Source organism: Melanerpes formicivorus, unplaced genomic scaffold, assembly GCF_026170545.1.
Source record: "Melanerpes formicivorus ecotype bairdi unplaced genomic scaffold, bMelFor1.0.p_v2 SCAF_49, whole genome shotgun sequence".
Lineage (NCBI taxonomy): Eukaryota > Metazoa > Chordata > Aves > Piciformes > Picidae > Melanerpes > Melanerpes formicivorus.
Window position 1 is genome coordinate 2,603,815 of NW_027142401.1, and position 15,983 is coordinate 2,619,797.

General features: G+C 42.3%; 1 protein-coding gene across 10 annotated transcripts in view; it reads left to right on the plus strand.

The window, feature by feature from the left end:
• The window catches only part of NUBPL (NUBP iron-sulfur cluster assembly factor, mitochondrial), a 133,591-nt gene that overhangs the window by 93,031 nt on the left and 24,577 nt on the right, over nucleotides 1-15,983 (plus strand). For 7 of the 10 annotated variants that reach the window (XM_068160337.1, XM_068160340.1, XM_068160341.1 and 4 more), the window contains one exon: nucleotides 6,075-15,617. The exons of 1 other annotated variant lie outside the window; for it this stretch is intronic. In XM_068160337.1, the coding sequence (XP_068016438.1) occupies nucleotides 6,075-6,137 (63 nt within the window). In that variant the 3' untranslated portion in view covers nucleotides 6,138-15,617. Of the gene's footprint in view, nucleotides 1-1,867; nucleotides 2,326-6,074; nucleotides 15,618-15,983 lie in introns of those variants that run through there. 2 more of the 10 variants (XR_010989976.1, XM_068160338.1) reach the window with 2 other exon arrangements.

Genomic DNA, 15,983 nt, shown 5'->3' on the forward strand with positions numbered 1-15,983 from the left:
GGACAGTTGGTGGCTGCCTTGTGAGGACTTTCTGCTAGAAACTTTCTGGTAAATCCCAGCCTTGACAGCACAGTGGATTTGTTAATACTTTGCTAGACCAGAGAGATAAGCTGTGACCATTGAGCACCCAAACTCCCATCTGTCTCAAGATCAAAGAAGCAGCTCAAGGAAGTACAAATACATTTGCTGGACCAGTGTGTCCATTCACCTCCCAAAAGCTAGGGAGTGTTGCTGGGATAGACATTTCAGTGAGTAGACGTGCTGGAGTCTGAGGCAAGCAAGAGATGTTGTCTCTGATCTTCTTGTCTTGGGAATGAGGTGATTAAAAACCCAACCAAACCAAAGAGTTGTGGAGGAGAGATGGTAGATGGTACACCTTTAAGGTTTACAAAGGATAAAGTATACAGGGCAGCAAAAAAGTAATGAAAGAAGGTTTAGATTACACCCTCTTGCCCTGCTCTATTGTAAAAGAGACAGTGAGGCCTCGTGGCAAAACTACAAAGAGGATGACTGCTTTTGGAAGAAAACCCATATTGAATGAAACATGTAAAGGTCAATTCCCTAAGTGTTTTCTGGCCACATACTATTTTGGAAAACATTTAGACTCTATTAAGAAAAACTGAGTTTATCCTCTTTTTTTCATAAAAAATAAATGAGTGGAGTACAGTGGGAAAACAGAGAAATGTGAAATGAGGCAAACTGGTGAATCATATCTAGCTTGCTGTTGGATCCTCAGACCACATTGCCATTTGCAAGGAGAAACTTAGATACCTTGGGTAGAAGGAGAGCCAAATTTGTCCTGGAGTCAAGAACCCAGGACCTGTGGCTGGAAAATATGCTTAATGTCATTCTACCCAGCTTGCAGTAAATACTGGTGTATGATGTAAACCCCACATACTTCTGGGTGAAAGTTCAACCCTCTTGCAAATTTCATACATTCATATATATTAGCAAAGGAATTTGAGACCAGTGAATTACAGATAGATTTGTAACAAGAGAGAAAAAGCCTAGCTAGGTGGAAAGCAGGGGTACAAGGCATCAGCAGTCTGACATAACAGGGGAAAGTAAGCCTGGGTAAAAATCCCTTTTCAATTAAGTTAGAAATGTTATAGTCCTTACTGGGTGTTATCCAAAGAGACAGGTGAAATTTGCATTCAGAAAGACTTTTTTATTGCAGAACTCTGTGAAAGAGTGATGTGTGAGTAGAGCAAAAATGTATAACATTTTAAAGCTGGCAGGAAATAGTTGGAGAGTAGTTGATGTAGGGGTAGCAAATAATTGCTGCTGCTGCTTAGTTGTCATCAATAACTCCATTTGGAGTGCTTTCTTCAGGGTGTGATATCTTTGAAAGTAAAGCAAACCCAGAAGAAGGCCACATGATAGGATTTATAATATGCCTTATCATCAAGGATTCCTGTGAATGAGCACAGTAACATTTGTGGTGTGTAGGTTTGATGGTACAAAGTGTAGTATAGATAGTACAAAGCATCATCAGACCCTCACTTAGGCTTTACTCTGCTGAAGAAGATGCTGAGTGGTTTGAAGGGTGTTGCTGTATTGCATTTGAATGGCACTCTTCTAGTGAGCCAGATTTGCTGGGCAGAATGTCTTTTTTTGATGTGCATAACAGCGCCTGGGTGATGCACACCTACAGTGAGTCCTTGCAGCTAGCAGTGTTTCACAGCTGAGGCTTTCTTCAGAGGACAACTGCTGATACCTAGGAGTAACAAGAAATTTCCCATGAGTACCAAGGAATTTTTTAAGGTATTAGATTGAGGAAACATCCAATTTACTTACCCATCTCCTCTATTTCATCTTGCAATTTATGGGTTGACTATCCTCTCTCTGTACTGCGATTTCAGTGCAGCTTATCAGGAATTGGCAAGATATGTAATGAAGAAACATAGGGTAGATGGAATGGGAAATGCTTTGGGCCTCTTGCAGCAATCAAGAACATCTCTGAGTGACGTGAAGCTTTTATCTGAAGTGGAAGCTCATTTAAAGCTGTGTTTATCATCATGATTGTAGTGCTTTCTGACTTGACCACAGCAAAATACAGACATCAAAGGGCAGCTCCAGGCTTGCACTGAAGGTTGGAGTTGTGTCAAAATAACAAGCCATTTCCATGAAAACTGAAGCTATTAAAAAATCTGATGGAACTGGAAAGTGGACTGTGGTTGAGCAAAGAGAATGCCAGTAAGAACAAAAGCTATCACCTTTCCTTATTTCTGTGCAGATGGCAGCTAAGTCTAGTGTTTGTCTTTGTGATAGTCACTATTTGATTTGTTGCTCGTTGCTCATGGCTGCGAGTTTCCTTGAACAGTAAGTAAAGTATAAGCCCCTAACAGCTCAGCTGAGCAGATTTAGATACTTTGGCCTTCCTGGTGGGTATAGTAGTATCCACAGCATTTGGTATTTGGGACTTGCATCCTATTAGAAGTTAGAAACCATGTTAGTACCAGGATTTGCACACTTACTGATGGTGTACTTGGCCTGCAAGCAGGTGATGGGATCGGTATGTTTTTTCTGAATTACTGGTCTGAAGTTGTTTGTATGCAGTGATTTGCCTCATACCTGTTTTGACTTTGTAAGTAGAATCATAGAATCAGTCAGGGTTGGAAGGGACCACAAAGATCACCTAGTTCCAACCCCCCTGCCATGGGCAGGGACACCCCACACTAGATCAGGCTGGCCAGAGCCTCATCCAGCCTGCTCTTAAACACCTCCAGGGATGGGGTCCCAACCACCTCCCTGGACAACCCATTCCAGGGCTTCACCACTCTCATGGTGAAGAACTTCCTCCTCACATCCAGCCTGAATCTCCCCACCTCCAGCTTCATTCCATTCCCCCTAGTCCTATCACTACCTGAGATCCTGAGAAGTCCTTCCCCAGCCTTCCTGTAGGCCCCCTTCAGATACTGGAAGGCCACAATTAGGTCACCTCAGAGCCTTCTCCAGACTGAACAGCCCCAAATCCTTCAGTCTGTCCTCACAGGAGAGGTGCTCCAGCCCTCTGATCATCCTTGTGGCCCTTCTCTGGACACGTTCCAGCACCTCCATATCCCTCTTGTAATAGGGGCTCCAGAACTGGACGCAGTACTCCAGGTGGGGTCTCAGCAGAGCTGAGTAGAGGGAGAGACACCTCCCTTGTTGTGCTGGTCACACTTCTCTTGACGCAGCCCGGGTAGATAAATTGTATTCTATATTTGTGCATCCATTGCATTTGGCACTGGAAGCAATTGTAGGGAGCTGTTTGCAGGATAAGATCTGCACACCAGTGGAAGGCAAGCTAGCAGGTCAAGCCAAGCCAGCACAGGGTAAGGTCAGCTCTGACCTGTAGGGTCAGTTTGCAGTAATCTTAGCAGTGATGCATACTTAGGTGAGATTTCTAGGGAGACTGAAACGCCGTAACTGAAAGGCTTACATTTCTCTAGGATTATCATAGGGCTTAATTAGATGAGCTAATAAAAAGACTTGCAGTTTAAAATCTACCCCATGTCTATTAACCCATGACAGAGTAATGAATCAAGATATTATGATTATTTAGGTTAAGTAGGACTTTGCAGTCCTTTTCCTGATTAACTTCGTTACACATTCTGTGTTTCCTGCTCCAGGATCATGCTGTCATGAGTCACTTCATCATCTACCATGCTCTCTCACTTCTAAGGAAGTTTGTAATTCAAAGAATGATGCACTCTTTTCCAGCAGTGTTTGAGTGGTGGGCAGTCTGTCCCACGACCATTAGCTAGCTCTTTCAACTCTCTGCAGGTCACCTTCCACCTCTGCCTCTGCCCTCACCAGTACTGCTCTCAGACCCTTTCTAAGCAGCCTTTGTAAGGAACGAGTCTGGTCTGTTTCTAGGGCATTCTGTCTTCCTGTGCACTTCATCCTCTTGAAGCTGGGAGTGTTTGGCTTCCAGCTAACTGATATGTTACTGTTAAATATAGAGTTGTCCATCTGCAAAAAAATGCTTTCAGAAAGGCAGTCCTTTAGAGCTTCCAAACCATAAAAGGAAAAACTGATCTGTAAAATTCACTTTCATCCCATTAAACTGGTTTTGAGTGACAAATAAGAACTCATCTTTTACTTTTTCTTCTCTCACTTTCCACCCAAAAAGGAAATAAAATATGCTCTCAGTTTTCAGTTGTAATTCATCTTCTTTTGCTTAGTAATGATGGATTAAACAGCTAAACTGAGCTGTGTTCTCTGTCTACAGATAACATGTTGAAAAGATCATGAGTAGGAGACACCATTCTGTGCACGTAGGGTGGTTCTTATGTAATGAAAGGCATGTTGGCAGTCACTGAGATTCCATGTAGACCTTTTACATATGTCACTTGATGGATAGGTCCTCACTCATAGCTGAATGATTTGTTCAAAGATTGGAAACTAAGGCTGGAAATAGTTGGCTTTGTCAAAGACAGGTTACTGGTAGAGTTCTGTCAGGGTGTATATGAGCTACTGGTCTGTTCAAGATAAAAGGCAGTGGTTTAGCTCAGTTTCAACAGTGCAGCTAGTCAGGGGTCCTACATGACTATGGCATATGCATGATCTGTTGCTGCTCATTATCTTGATTTGTGTACAGAACATCCTCTGTCTCAATTAGGTACAAAATCACCACCCTATGTTACTGTTTCTGTACCTGTAGTTACAATTTCTGCATTCTATTCGGTCAACTCTGGAGCACGAACAGCCTGGACAATCTTTAGAAGGGGCCAGATTTTCCATTAAAGATGTTAGTTGACTCATTAAAACACATTACTTGATCTGTGCAATGTAGGAGCAGCCTATGGGACTCGGGAAGATGTCCCAGATTCCCACCTGGAAGGCTTCTACACCAGATAGTGAAATACTTAACTGTAAAGCCACCTTGACTTCAGTCATCTTATTTCAGGTTGATCCATTATCTCATCTAGGCAGATGGCTAGCTGGGGAGTGGTTAGACCACTCAGGCAAGTGTAATGACTGTTGCACATTGGCACAGCTGTACTACCCAAGGTTGTTCAGCCTGGAGAAGAGAAGGCTCTGGGGAGACCTAGAAGTATCTGAAGGGGACCTACAAGAAGGCTGGAGAAGGACTGTTTACAAAGGCCTGCAATGATAGGACAAGGGTCAAGGGTTTGAAATTAGAGAAGAGTAGATTTAGGTTGGATGTTAGGGATAAATTTTTTACCATTAGGGTGGTGGAACACTGGAACAGGTTTCCCAGGGAGACAGTTGAGGTCCCATCCCTGGGGATATTCAAGGTCAGGCTCAACAAAGCTCTGAGCAAGCTGATCTAGTGGAGGATGACTCCGCTCACTGCAGGGGGTTTGGACTAGATGGTCTTTGAAGGTCTCTTCCAACCCATTCTATGATTCTGTGGTAAATAAAATAGGCATATTTGGGTCACTCCCAGTAGTTGTACAATTCTGCTCTCATTTGTCCTCCAGCTGATGGTGTCTGACCACAGGCTGCTGTGAGAGGCAGACTGTGCTGTATAGATTCTGGTGTTGTGACTTAGTTCTTTCCAATACCACTTTAATCTTTAGGACTTTTAATTAATATTTTTTTAAATAAATTTGAGTGCCTCTATAGGAGCCTTTGTAGTGTCATCCAGTCCATAATGAACTAACAACCTTAAAGAAAACCTTTGTTTCCATAATGTTGTTGTTTTCTGTGGTTCTGTGTCTCATTGCTGTGCATGGCGCATTTCAATCTTCAGGATGAGGGCAATTTACAACTAATAGTACCTGTGGGACTAAAGAGTCTTCTTCCTTCCTTCTCAACACTGCTCCAGAAGAATCTTGATTCTGTTTGCTGCTTTAAGACAAATTGTTTGGTCAAGTTCTGTTCTGAGAATAATATAAAAGATAAATTATACAGCTCCCCCCCCCGTATTTTAAACAATGCTTATATTTGCTTTATGTACTGATCTGTCACTTTTCCTGAGCACACAACTGCCTACACTGAACCTATTGTAACATCCTTGTTTTTTTGTTGAAGGTATGTGAAAGAACAGATACCTAATGAGATGTAAAATATTCCTCTTGACAGAAAATGAAAGTGCTAAATACATGTTTCTGTTTTTACAGGCTAAAGCCTATCTAAAGATAGCTATGGAAATAGTAAGACGACTGCCAGCACCTCCTGCTTGAAGTGCTTATTACTGAAACTTGCCAAAAAGTGATCTTGTGGTGCAACCAAAGGAGAAGAGTCCTAATACCTAGTTACCTGGATGCAGTATTTCAGTTCTTGGAACTCTTTTTTTAGGAGTTAAATTATGATTGTGTTTTTCAAAGCATCGTTTGGCCATAAGCATGCAGAAGATGATAGCCAGTATTTAACTGCTGGATTGAAGCATCATGAAGCAAGAAGGGATGAAGTTCATATTTCACGTGCCCTGCTGAAAGAACAAGACTGAGAATCAGATGCTTCAGCCAAGCAAAACGATGAGAGGGATGTCAAGGCACGCATCCTGCTTGAAAAAATGGCGTTTGCTATACTCCCAATTTCTGTCAATTTTAGTTCAACTTTTTACTTGGTTAACTGCCAAGCGCTCCTTAATTCTGCAAGATTTTAAGCAGCAAACTCAGCTGTGTAACTGCAGTGCTTCTGTGTGTTCATCTTAAAAGAAAATTAAAAAAATACCCTGAGTTCTTGTGATGGATCATGAGCAAATTCATTCGTTATTGGATAATGTTCGATCATGAGGCAGTGCACAGTTTAGTGGAGGATGGATTAGATGACCCTGGGGCTTATTTCTTGACTGTTTTGCATTATAATACACCCAGACAGAAGACTAGGTAAGCAAGTTCCTCACTGAAAACCAGATGTGCCTGAGCTCAGTTTACCAGGAGGTGTAGATGATCAATATAAGTTAACTTTATGATTGCATATTGCTATTACAGTGCAGCAACTTGATAATCTGAATATAAAGAAATACTTTCGAAGCCCAGAAAAATGTGCACATCAAACTCTGTGGCCTTCTGGTTTATTTTTGTCCTTGCCTGATATTCCTCTGATCTTTATTTTTTGTGTTGATGTGTGGAAGTTGAAAAACTTGCCTTCAGGGAATGAGTGTCATTCACAATTAGATGTTTGAGTTGACATTTAGGCTTTTTTGTTTGCATAATCAAATGCAGGTAGTGTAAAAATGCATCATAACCATACCATACTGGGAATTTAACAATACTACTGGTTTTAATTTAAATACTGCTATTGACCTCTGTGGGACCAATATTTTCTCTCTAGTCCAAATAATTATTCATAATTGTGGTGTGTTAGTTTGGCTGTTTTGTTATTGAAGTGATAGTCTTAATCCAAATGTATAACTTCTTACATTAGAGTTATGTGATGTGCACCCTGAATTTATGTGGGAAAGCTAGACACAAATGGTGGATTGAATTTCAAGCTTAGGTGATTCTGTAAACAGAAATTATTTATTCCAAAACTGGTGATTCTTTGCTTCAAGTCAATCTCTGAACCTCCTCACCCACATCCATCCCTGTGAGATCTGATGTTAGTGTTCAGCTTTCTCAGTGGCATGTTATGGCAGGCCAGTGGAATTGAGACAAATCATAGAATTGTTAGGGTTGGAAGAGACCTCAAGGATCATCTAGTTCCAACCCCCCTGCCATGGGCAGGGACACCTCACACTAGATCAGGTTGCTCAGAGCCACATCCAGCCTGGCCTTAAAAACCTCCAGGGATGAGGCTTCTACCACCTCCCTGTGCAGCCTGTTCCAGTGCCTCACCACCCTCATGGGAAAGAACTTCTTCCTGACATCCAATCTGTATCTACCCATTTCTGGTTTTGTTCCATTTCTGGTTTTGTTCCATTCCCCCTAGTCCTGTCACTGACACCCTAAAAAGTCCTTTCCCAGCTTTCTTGTAGGCCCCCTTAAGATACTGGAAGGCCATAAAGGGCTATATTTACTGACAGTTGGTTTGTAGGGGTGAATGTAGGCCCCATAGGTTAATGGAGAGTAAGAGCATTATCAAAGCTGTGAGGATTAGGGCTCATTTATGGCCATTTCATTTATGGCACTTACTTGCAGTTGTCTAATAGAGAATAATAGAATAGGTTGTGTTGATAGAGACCTTCTATGACAATCTAAGTCCAAACCCCCTGCTCTGAGCAGAGACATCCTCCACCAGATCAGCTTGCTCAGGGCTTTGTCTGGCCTGACCTTGAGTATCTCCAGGGATAGGCCTCAACTACCTCTCTGGGCAACCTGTCCCACCACCCTCATGGTAAAGAACTTGTTTCTAACATCCAACCAAATCTACTCTTCTCTAATTCCAAGCCCTTGCCCCTTGTCCTGTCACTATAGGCCTTTGTGAGCACTCTCTCTCCAGCCTTCTTGTAGGCCCCTTCTCAGGTACTGGAAGGCTGCTTTTTAGTCTCCCTGGAGCCTTCTCTTCTCCAGGCTGAACAACCCAGGCTCCCTCAGCCTGTCCTCATAGGAGAGGTGCTCCAGCACCCTGATCATCTTTGTGGCCCTCCTCTGGACCTGCTCCATCAGGTCCATGTCCTTCCTGTGTTGAGAATTCCAGAGCTGGACACAGTACTCCAGGTGAGATCTTACCAGAGCAGAGTAAATAATGTATTTGACAAATAGTGAAGCTACCTTAATAATTTGACTTTTCCTATCTTACTGATAATGTGTTGGGGTTTTTCATGGAGTTTCATCTCCACACATATTATTTGTTCATTTCTGCTTTACATGTTGTAATTGTTGATATGTATGTCTATAAGTAATCCTGTGGGATTTTTGGCATCATATAAGCATCCATTTCAGTGGAAAAACAGATTTGGGACTGTTCTTTAGCAAAAGACTGTGATGCTTTCTGAACTTTGATATTTATTTTCATTCTGTGAAAAAGAATGTCTCTGACACCCAGTTGGTGTTGAGGTGGTGAACAATCAGTAAACATATAAGGCTAATTGCTAAACATGTAAGGTTGGTTGTTTTCCACTTCTTTTCTTTTTCATTATTCCTTGCTTTACTAGAGGGATGAAATTGGCTTTTATTTTAACTCTTTTTTCACATTTTTTGCCCTCTTTTAATTAAGTGTTGCAGTTCTGCCCTGTCAGATATTTCACCAGCAGAACTATTTTGAATGCCTTTATCAAGAAAGTGGCTGTAATGATGAAATACTCTTTCTAACCCAATCTCAAAAGTAATGTTTAGTGGTTTTATGGAAGGATTGCACAAGGTAGTAGGTGAAACTTTATTTATGAATTAAAACTTGTGAGTCCTTTAAAAAAATTGCTGCATTTAAGGATAAGAATGGTAAACTGAATTTAAAATGAGAAGCTGCTTGCTTTCCTTCCCTCGTTCTCATGAATGAAAAAGGATCTGTTTCTCAACCCTTCTCTTGCAAAAGGAAATGAAAGGCATTGACACTGTTATTGCTACTTAATGTTACAGAAATAGATACTAATTTTTATGTGTGTGTGTGTGTGTAGTGCACTGCTAAATACATATTAATGAATCCTAGTCAGCATCCTAGATTTGAAATTGTAGTTCATAAAATCTCTGATAGAAGTTATTGGCATGTGTGTGTGGGGGTGGTGTTTGGCTCCTTTGGAGGCTGAGCAGGAGACAGTGGCATTTAGCCATAGTTTATAGATTATGGACTTGATGCATAGTGGTGTTTGTTCTTTTCAACTTCAATATTTTACTTTCATCTCTGTATTATTTCCTAGTCTAGTAGAACTGCTTTTTTTTTTTTTTTCCCAATAAATGCTAACCCTGATGGTAGGACCTGACCTTCCTGAGCTGTATGGGTAGATGCTCTTTGCTCTGTTCCAACGGAGACTTGCTGCAAAATTGCTGTCATCGTGGGTTACCAGTACAGAGTTATTAAAGTCTGCAGGACTGTAAGCTGTGGTTACCTGCTGCAAAATCCCACAGAGAAAAAGAAAGGAAATGGAAGGCTGGGGAGGTTCAGGGCCAAGCAGGCAGGAGTGGGGGCAAAGGTGAATGTCAGTCCCAGATTACCTCCTGTGTAGGTTAAGAGCAAGATGCCCACGGTCACCTTCCATCCCTGTCAGTTATTTTTGCTTTCATGACATGTCCCTTTGTATAGTGACCACAGTTAAACTGTTTGCAGATAATTGCTGTTGTTTCTTGGGTGAGGAGCATACAAAGCTGTATCTTAACACAATGCATTTCCTGCCCCTCAGAAGTTCTGATTTTGATGGAAGTGAGGCTGACAGAGGGGATAGAATGGTTTGTGTCAGTGAAGTATTTTGATGTAAAATTTTTACTGCTATGTTCAAGTCATTATCAAGTGTTTGGCCTTTGAGACTATGGTTTGTGCAGTCCTTCAGATGTTAGATGTCTCACAACAAATACAAAATTGTTGTTATTTGAAGTTTTGAGAGGAAAGTAGTTTGCAAATCAGTTTTTCTCTCCTAATTAGAGGTTAAGCTACCACCTATTTTAGTTGCGCTGACTGGTGATGATCATAGAATCATACAATTGTTAGGGTTGGAAGGGACCTCAAGGATCATCTAGTTCCAACCCCCCTGCCATGGACAGGGACACTTCACACTAGATCAGGTTCCTCAGAGCCACATCCAGCCTGGCCTTAAAAACCTCCAGGGATGAGGCTTCTACCACCTCCCTATGCAACCTGTTCCAGTGCCTCACCACCCTCATGGGGAAGAACTTCCTAACATCTAGTCTGATGGTGATGAAATAACATGAATGCAGAGAAGAAATGTCAGAAGGATGTAATCTTTAGTATGTTAACAAAAACCCCTTGTCTCAAATTAAGTAGACACATTTGGTTCCAGTGCAGCAGATGAATATCCCCCTACCTGCCCCTCCCTCGCCTCCCTATTATATCTTTTCCCTTACTAAGAATATGGTTTAACTGGGACATTTGATCCAAGGTGGCTGTTGCATGCTGTTTGGTCACTAAACCTTTGTTCAGGCTATTATTGCCCCCCCATGTAAAACAAAGCTGTGACAAAGGAGGGTGGGAAAAAGGGGGTAAAACAAGGTTGAATCTTATGGCAGTGGGAAATATCTCCAGTTTCCCAGAGACCCTGTCCTAATAATATTGGGCCTGCAAGTGCAAGAACATATGTGGGAGTGTACTAGCAGGACAGCAACAAGAAAGGAAAACCCTTGTGTTGCTTAGACAAAAGAGCTGTGAGAGGCTCTGTGGGCTACAGAACTGATTTGCAAAGGCGAAGGTCCTGATGGTGCTGTGCAATATGTGAAGGTGATTTAGGTACTTTGTTCAGCTGTACAAAACTTCTGTCAGTACATCCCCAGTCCTGAGGCTGGCACAGAGGCTCCATACCTGGGTACTCAAGTTGCATGCACTGCTCCTGTCCTCACAGACATCATTAGGGGTAAGATCTCCATGCTTACTTTTCCACAAGCTTTGTAGTACTTCCCCAAGGTGCAAGAAACTTACTCTGTGTGTGGCTTTGGCTGAAAAGATTCACATCCATACCTCCTAAACATAGGAGAGGTCCTCAGCCTCCAGGCTTTGTCTTTGCTAAGGACTGTCAAGGGCCATTCATCACTTCTTCTCATAAAGCTCTGTTGCTTGTGGAAGAAATAAGGAACATAGGCAATCAGAGCTCTTTTTTTACCCTAATATATTGCACTGAACTTTGATCCTTGCTCCCAGCCCTGTTGATGACTTTCACCTAATGAGTCTGTGAGTAAAATGATTATTTTTCTAGGATAATGTCCTGGTATTGTAGCTACTGATAGGCTTGAGAAAAGGCTCTGGGGCTTTGCTTTTGGGTTTTGATAGCTGTGTCCAGAGAAGGGTAACAAAGTTGGTGAGGGGTTTGGAACACAAGCCCCATGAGGACAGACAGGGAGCTGGGCTTGCTTAGCCTGGAGAAGAGGCAACTCAGGGGTGACCTTATTGCTCTCTACAATTACCTGAAGGGAGGTTGTAGACAGGCAGAGGTTGGTCTCTTTTCCCAGGCAACCAGCACCAGAACAAGAGGACATAGTTTCAAGTTGTGCCAGGGAAGGTCTAGGCTGGAGGTTAGGAGGAAGTTCCACACAGAGAGAGTGATTGCCCATTGGAATGGGCTGCCCGGGGAGGTGGTGGAGTCACCATCATTGGAGGTGTTCAGGAGAAGGCTTGGTAGGGTGCTTGGTGCCATGGTTTAGTTGATTAGGTGGTGTTGGATGATAGGTTGGACGTGATGATCTTGAAGGTCTCTTCCAACCTGGTCTATTTTATCCTATCCTATCCTATCCTATCCTATCCTATCCTATCCTATCCTATCCTATCCTATCCTATTCTTTAGAGTGTGTCATTTTAGTTTCTCACAGCCACACCTGGGCCTGTATTGTTGTAATCATTTTTAACAGGAATGCTTCCTAGCAAAGGTGCTTAGGGGGAAAGGTTCCTGCTTAAGGACACTTGGCAGTCAGATGAATCTAAATTGCTGTTTTAATTTTAGAATCGACTTATAGTGGCAGGAGTTATAATGGTGATTATGTTTTATTTTGGCAGCATATCAACCAAGGCATATCATAGTTTCATAGTTTCATTCAGGGTTAGAAGGGACCACAAGGATCATCTAGTTCCAACCCCCCTGCCACAGGCAGGGACACCCCACACTAGATCAGGCTGGCCAGAGCCTCATCCAGCCTGCTCTTAAACACCCCCAGGGACGGGGCCTCGACCACCTCCCTGGACAACCCATTCCAGGGTCTCACCACTCTCATGGTGAAGAACTTCCTCCTCACATCTAGCCTGAATCTCCCCACCTCCAGCTTCATTCCATTCCCCCTAGTCCTATCACTACCTGAGATCCTGAGAAGTCCTTCCTCAGCCTTCCTGTAGGCCCCCTTCAGATACTGGAAGGCCACAATGAGGTCACCTCGGAGCCTTCTCTTCTGCAGACTGAACAGCCCCAACTCCTTCAGTCTGTCCTCATAGGAGAGGTGCTCCAGCCCTCAACATATCACAAGAGCACAGCAAATGAAAAAGCTCATTCCAAAAGTGTTTTTCAGTCTACATTTAAAACTTACCTTTGGTGGCTTTCCTGTTTGGTGGGTTTTCTGGGCTCTGTTTTACATGATAAAGATATTAAGTCTGAAGAAAAGGTGTATTTAAAGGTCTGTATTTTTCCATTATCTTCTCATGTTCAGGGAGGCTTTTGTTTCTGGAGCAAGGAGAGGACAGGCGCAGCTTGTCACCCCTTAGGCACCTGTTCCCCTCAGTATCTATGTGTTAGTCTGGATCTGAAGACCCACTTTAACCAATGCAAGTAAACGACTTCTTCCAGGCACAACGTGAGTCTTCAGCCAAGCTAGTGGGAGGGAAAACATCTGCTGCTCTTTAACATTGTTTTGAGGGCTTACAGATTTATTTGAAGGGTTTTCACTCAAACCACTGGAATTTTAGAAAACTTAGGTTATTTCCTGTGGTCTAGAAGTTTATTCTATGAGAGAACAGGCAACTCCTTGCACTTACCTCCCCATCTATGCTGCCTCTTAATAAAGAAGATATGGGTTGGTTTTTTTTAATAAGAGAAACTTCTGTTTATTTGTTTTGGAAAACTATTAGCTTATTTGTAATGAATTTCTAATGGTGTTTATGAGTACTTTCTCCTTTTTACTTGTAGGCATTTGGGGTTTTTCCAAGTTAATATTGAGGAAAGTCTGTCATGTATTTGTGAGCCTGAGTTGGCTGCGTATTTGGGAGCAATACAGGGTGGGAAACTACCTTATTAAGCCAAATTGATGTTCTGTGGGTTTAATATTGGAGCCTTCATCCAGTGTGGAAATGTTGCAAATAGTTTTACGTTTCATTTAAGGGAAACTGTTTGAATGAACAAAAGTTGAGGAGCCTGAACACATCTCTGCCGTGCAGTAGGCTTGTGAGGGTGGTGTGAGATGTGTCTGTAGGCTGCTCAGACAGGCCAGGATGAGTTTAGTGTTGTTTCATCTGCTGAATCAGGAAGTTTCTACATGTCTCTTTTTAGAGATGGAATTTCCATATAAACAGGCTTTTGTCTGTGATACCTGGAGGCCTCTAATTAATTACATTTCAGGTGGGAGTTGGGAGGGTTTGAGTTCACACTCCTCACTTCCTCTTGCAGGGTAATGGGACCTAATGGCTATTTTGGAGAGTTGCTTTTAAAAACAAGTGGTAAAATGCTGGGGAAATGTGCTTCGTAAGCATCTAGGCTTTGAAAGTCTAATAAACCCACAGTTATTTGTGAGTGCCAGCACTGCTGGCATCTCTTTTGTAATGCCTTAATATCCTAAGCTTTTAGAAAGCCTGTGAATTCGTTGCTTGTTTGCACTTTTGTTATAAAGGCGTGGTTTACAAATGCATTTCTTAGTAACACAGGCACTTGCTGCTTCACTTTTGGCTCCGTTTCTCCACAGTGTGAATAAAACTCTTTTTGTGAAGCAGTTTTCCTTGACTCTTTCTAACCAATCCAGAAAGTTACTCCTCTAGGGAAAGAAATGATGGCTGTTTGATGCTGAATGCCTTCTTCCCTGTTGGGTTAATACAGAAAATTGTCGATGCTGTCTTTGTGAATGTTGGTTTTGTTACCCTAAAGGGAAATATATCTTCACTAATACAAAATGAAACTGCTTGATAAAATGCCTGTTAATTATTAAGGGCTTGCAGCTCATGAGCACTGAAAACAGCACAAGCTGGTGTGAATGATTTAAAATATTTAGATTTTCACACTTTGAAAGTATGTTGTGGGTTTTTTTTTAAGAAAGCAGTAGTAATAAAGCCATTTGGACAGCCTCTTTTTGCTGCTGAAATGGATTGCCTTCCACTGGCTGGAAATGATTGGCAATTTCACATAGAATATGAGTCAGACACGACATTATTCGCCATCGGTTGCCTGTGTACAGAATCCTGTACGTGAATCTGCAGTAGCAGGTGACAAGAGGGAAGAGAGATGATGTACCAGTATTTGCCTGGAATGACCTCATGCCAGGAAGCAGCAGGAATTTGTTTGGCACAGCAAAAATACAAACAGAATTAAATTTTTAGTGAAGGCAGATGGGTCAGGGCAAAGCAGGGGATGTCTCATTAGATTGTAAATGCGACTGGCATATGAAAGGAAGTAAAACATTTATACTGTCAGAAATCAAATTGGAAGTTGTTCTGTCCTACTTCTGCCAGAAATGTGCAGTTGGGGAATATGTGACCTAGGATGCCTGGCTCCCAAGGGACATTGTTGATCCTGGTGCTTCAGAAGGGTGTGGGGGCAGAATCATCAGATCTCTGCAAATCACCAGGAGTCCTCATTTGTGACACGATTTCTGATGTTGGGGAAGCTACTGAGAAATGCATTTCTAAGTGAATAGTTGATACAGTGAAGAGTTTTCCTGACACTTGGTTGGATTCATTTTGAATACTCTACTGTGTGCCAGAGCTTAGTAGAATAGAATAGAATAGAATAGAATAGAATAGAATAGAATAGAATAGAATAGAATAGAATAGAATAGAACAGAATAGGACAGGATAGGATAGGATAGGATAGGATAGAAAAGAATAGGATAGGATAGGATAGGATAGGATAGGATAGGATAGGATAGGATAGAATAGAATAGAATAGAATAGAATAGAATAGAATAGAATAGAATAGAATAGACCAGACCAGGTTGGAAGAGACCTTCAAGATCATCACATCCAACCCATCATCCAACACCACCTAATCAACTAACCCATGGCACCAAGCACCCTATCAAGTCTCCTTCTGAACACCTCCAATGATGGTGACTTCACCACCTCCCCAGGCAGCCCATTCCAATGGCCAATCACTCTCTCTGTATAGAACGTCTTCCTAACATCCAGCCTAAACCTCCCCTGGCACAGCCTGAGACTATGTCCTCTTGTTCTGGTGCTGGTTGCTTGGGAGAAGAGACCAGCCTCTGCCTTAATAGGATCACAGGATCACAGGATGTTAGGGGTTGGAAGGGACCTCCAGAGATCATTGAGTTCAACCCCCCTGCCAGACCAGGACCATA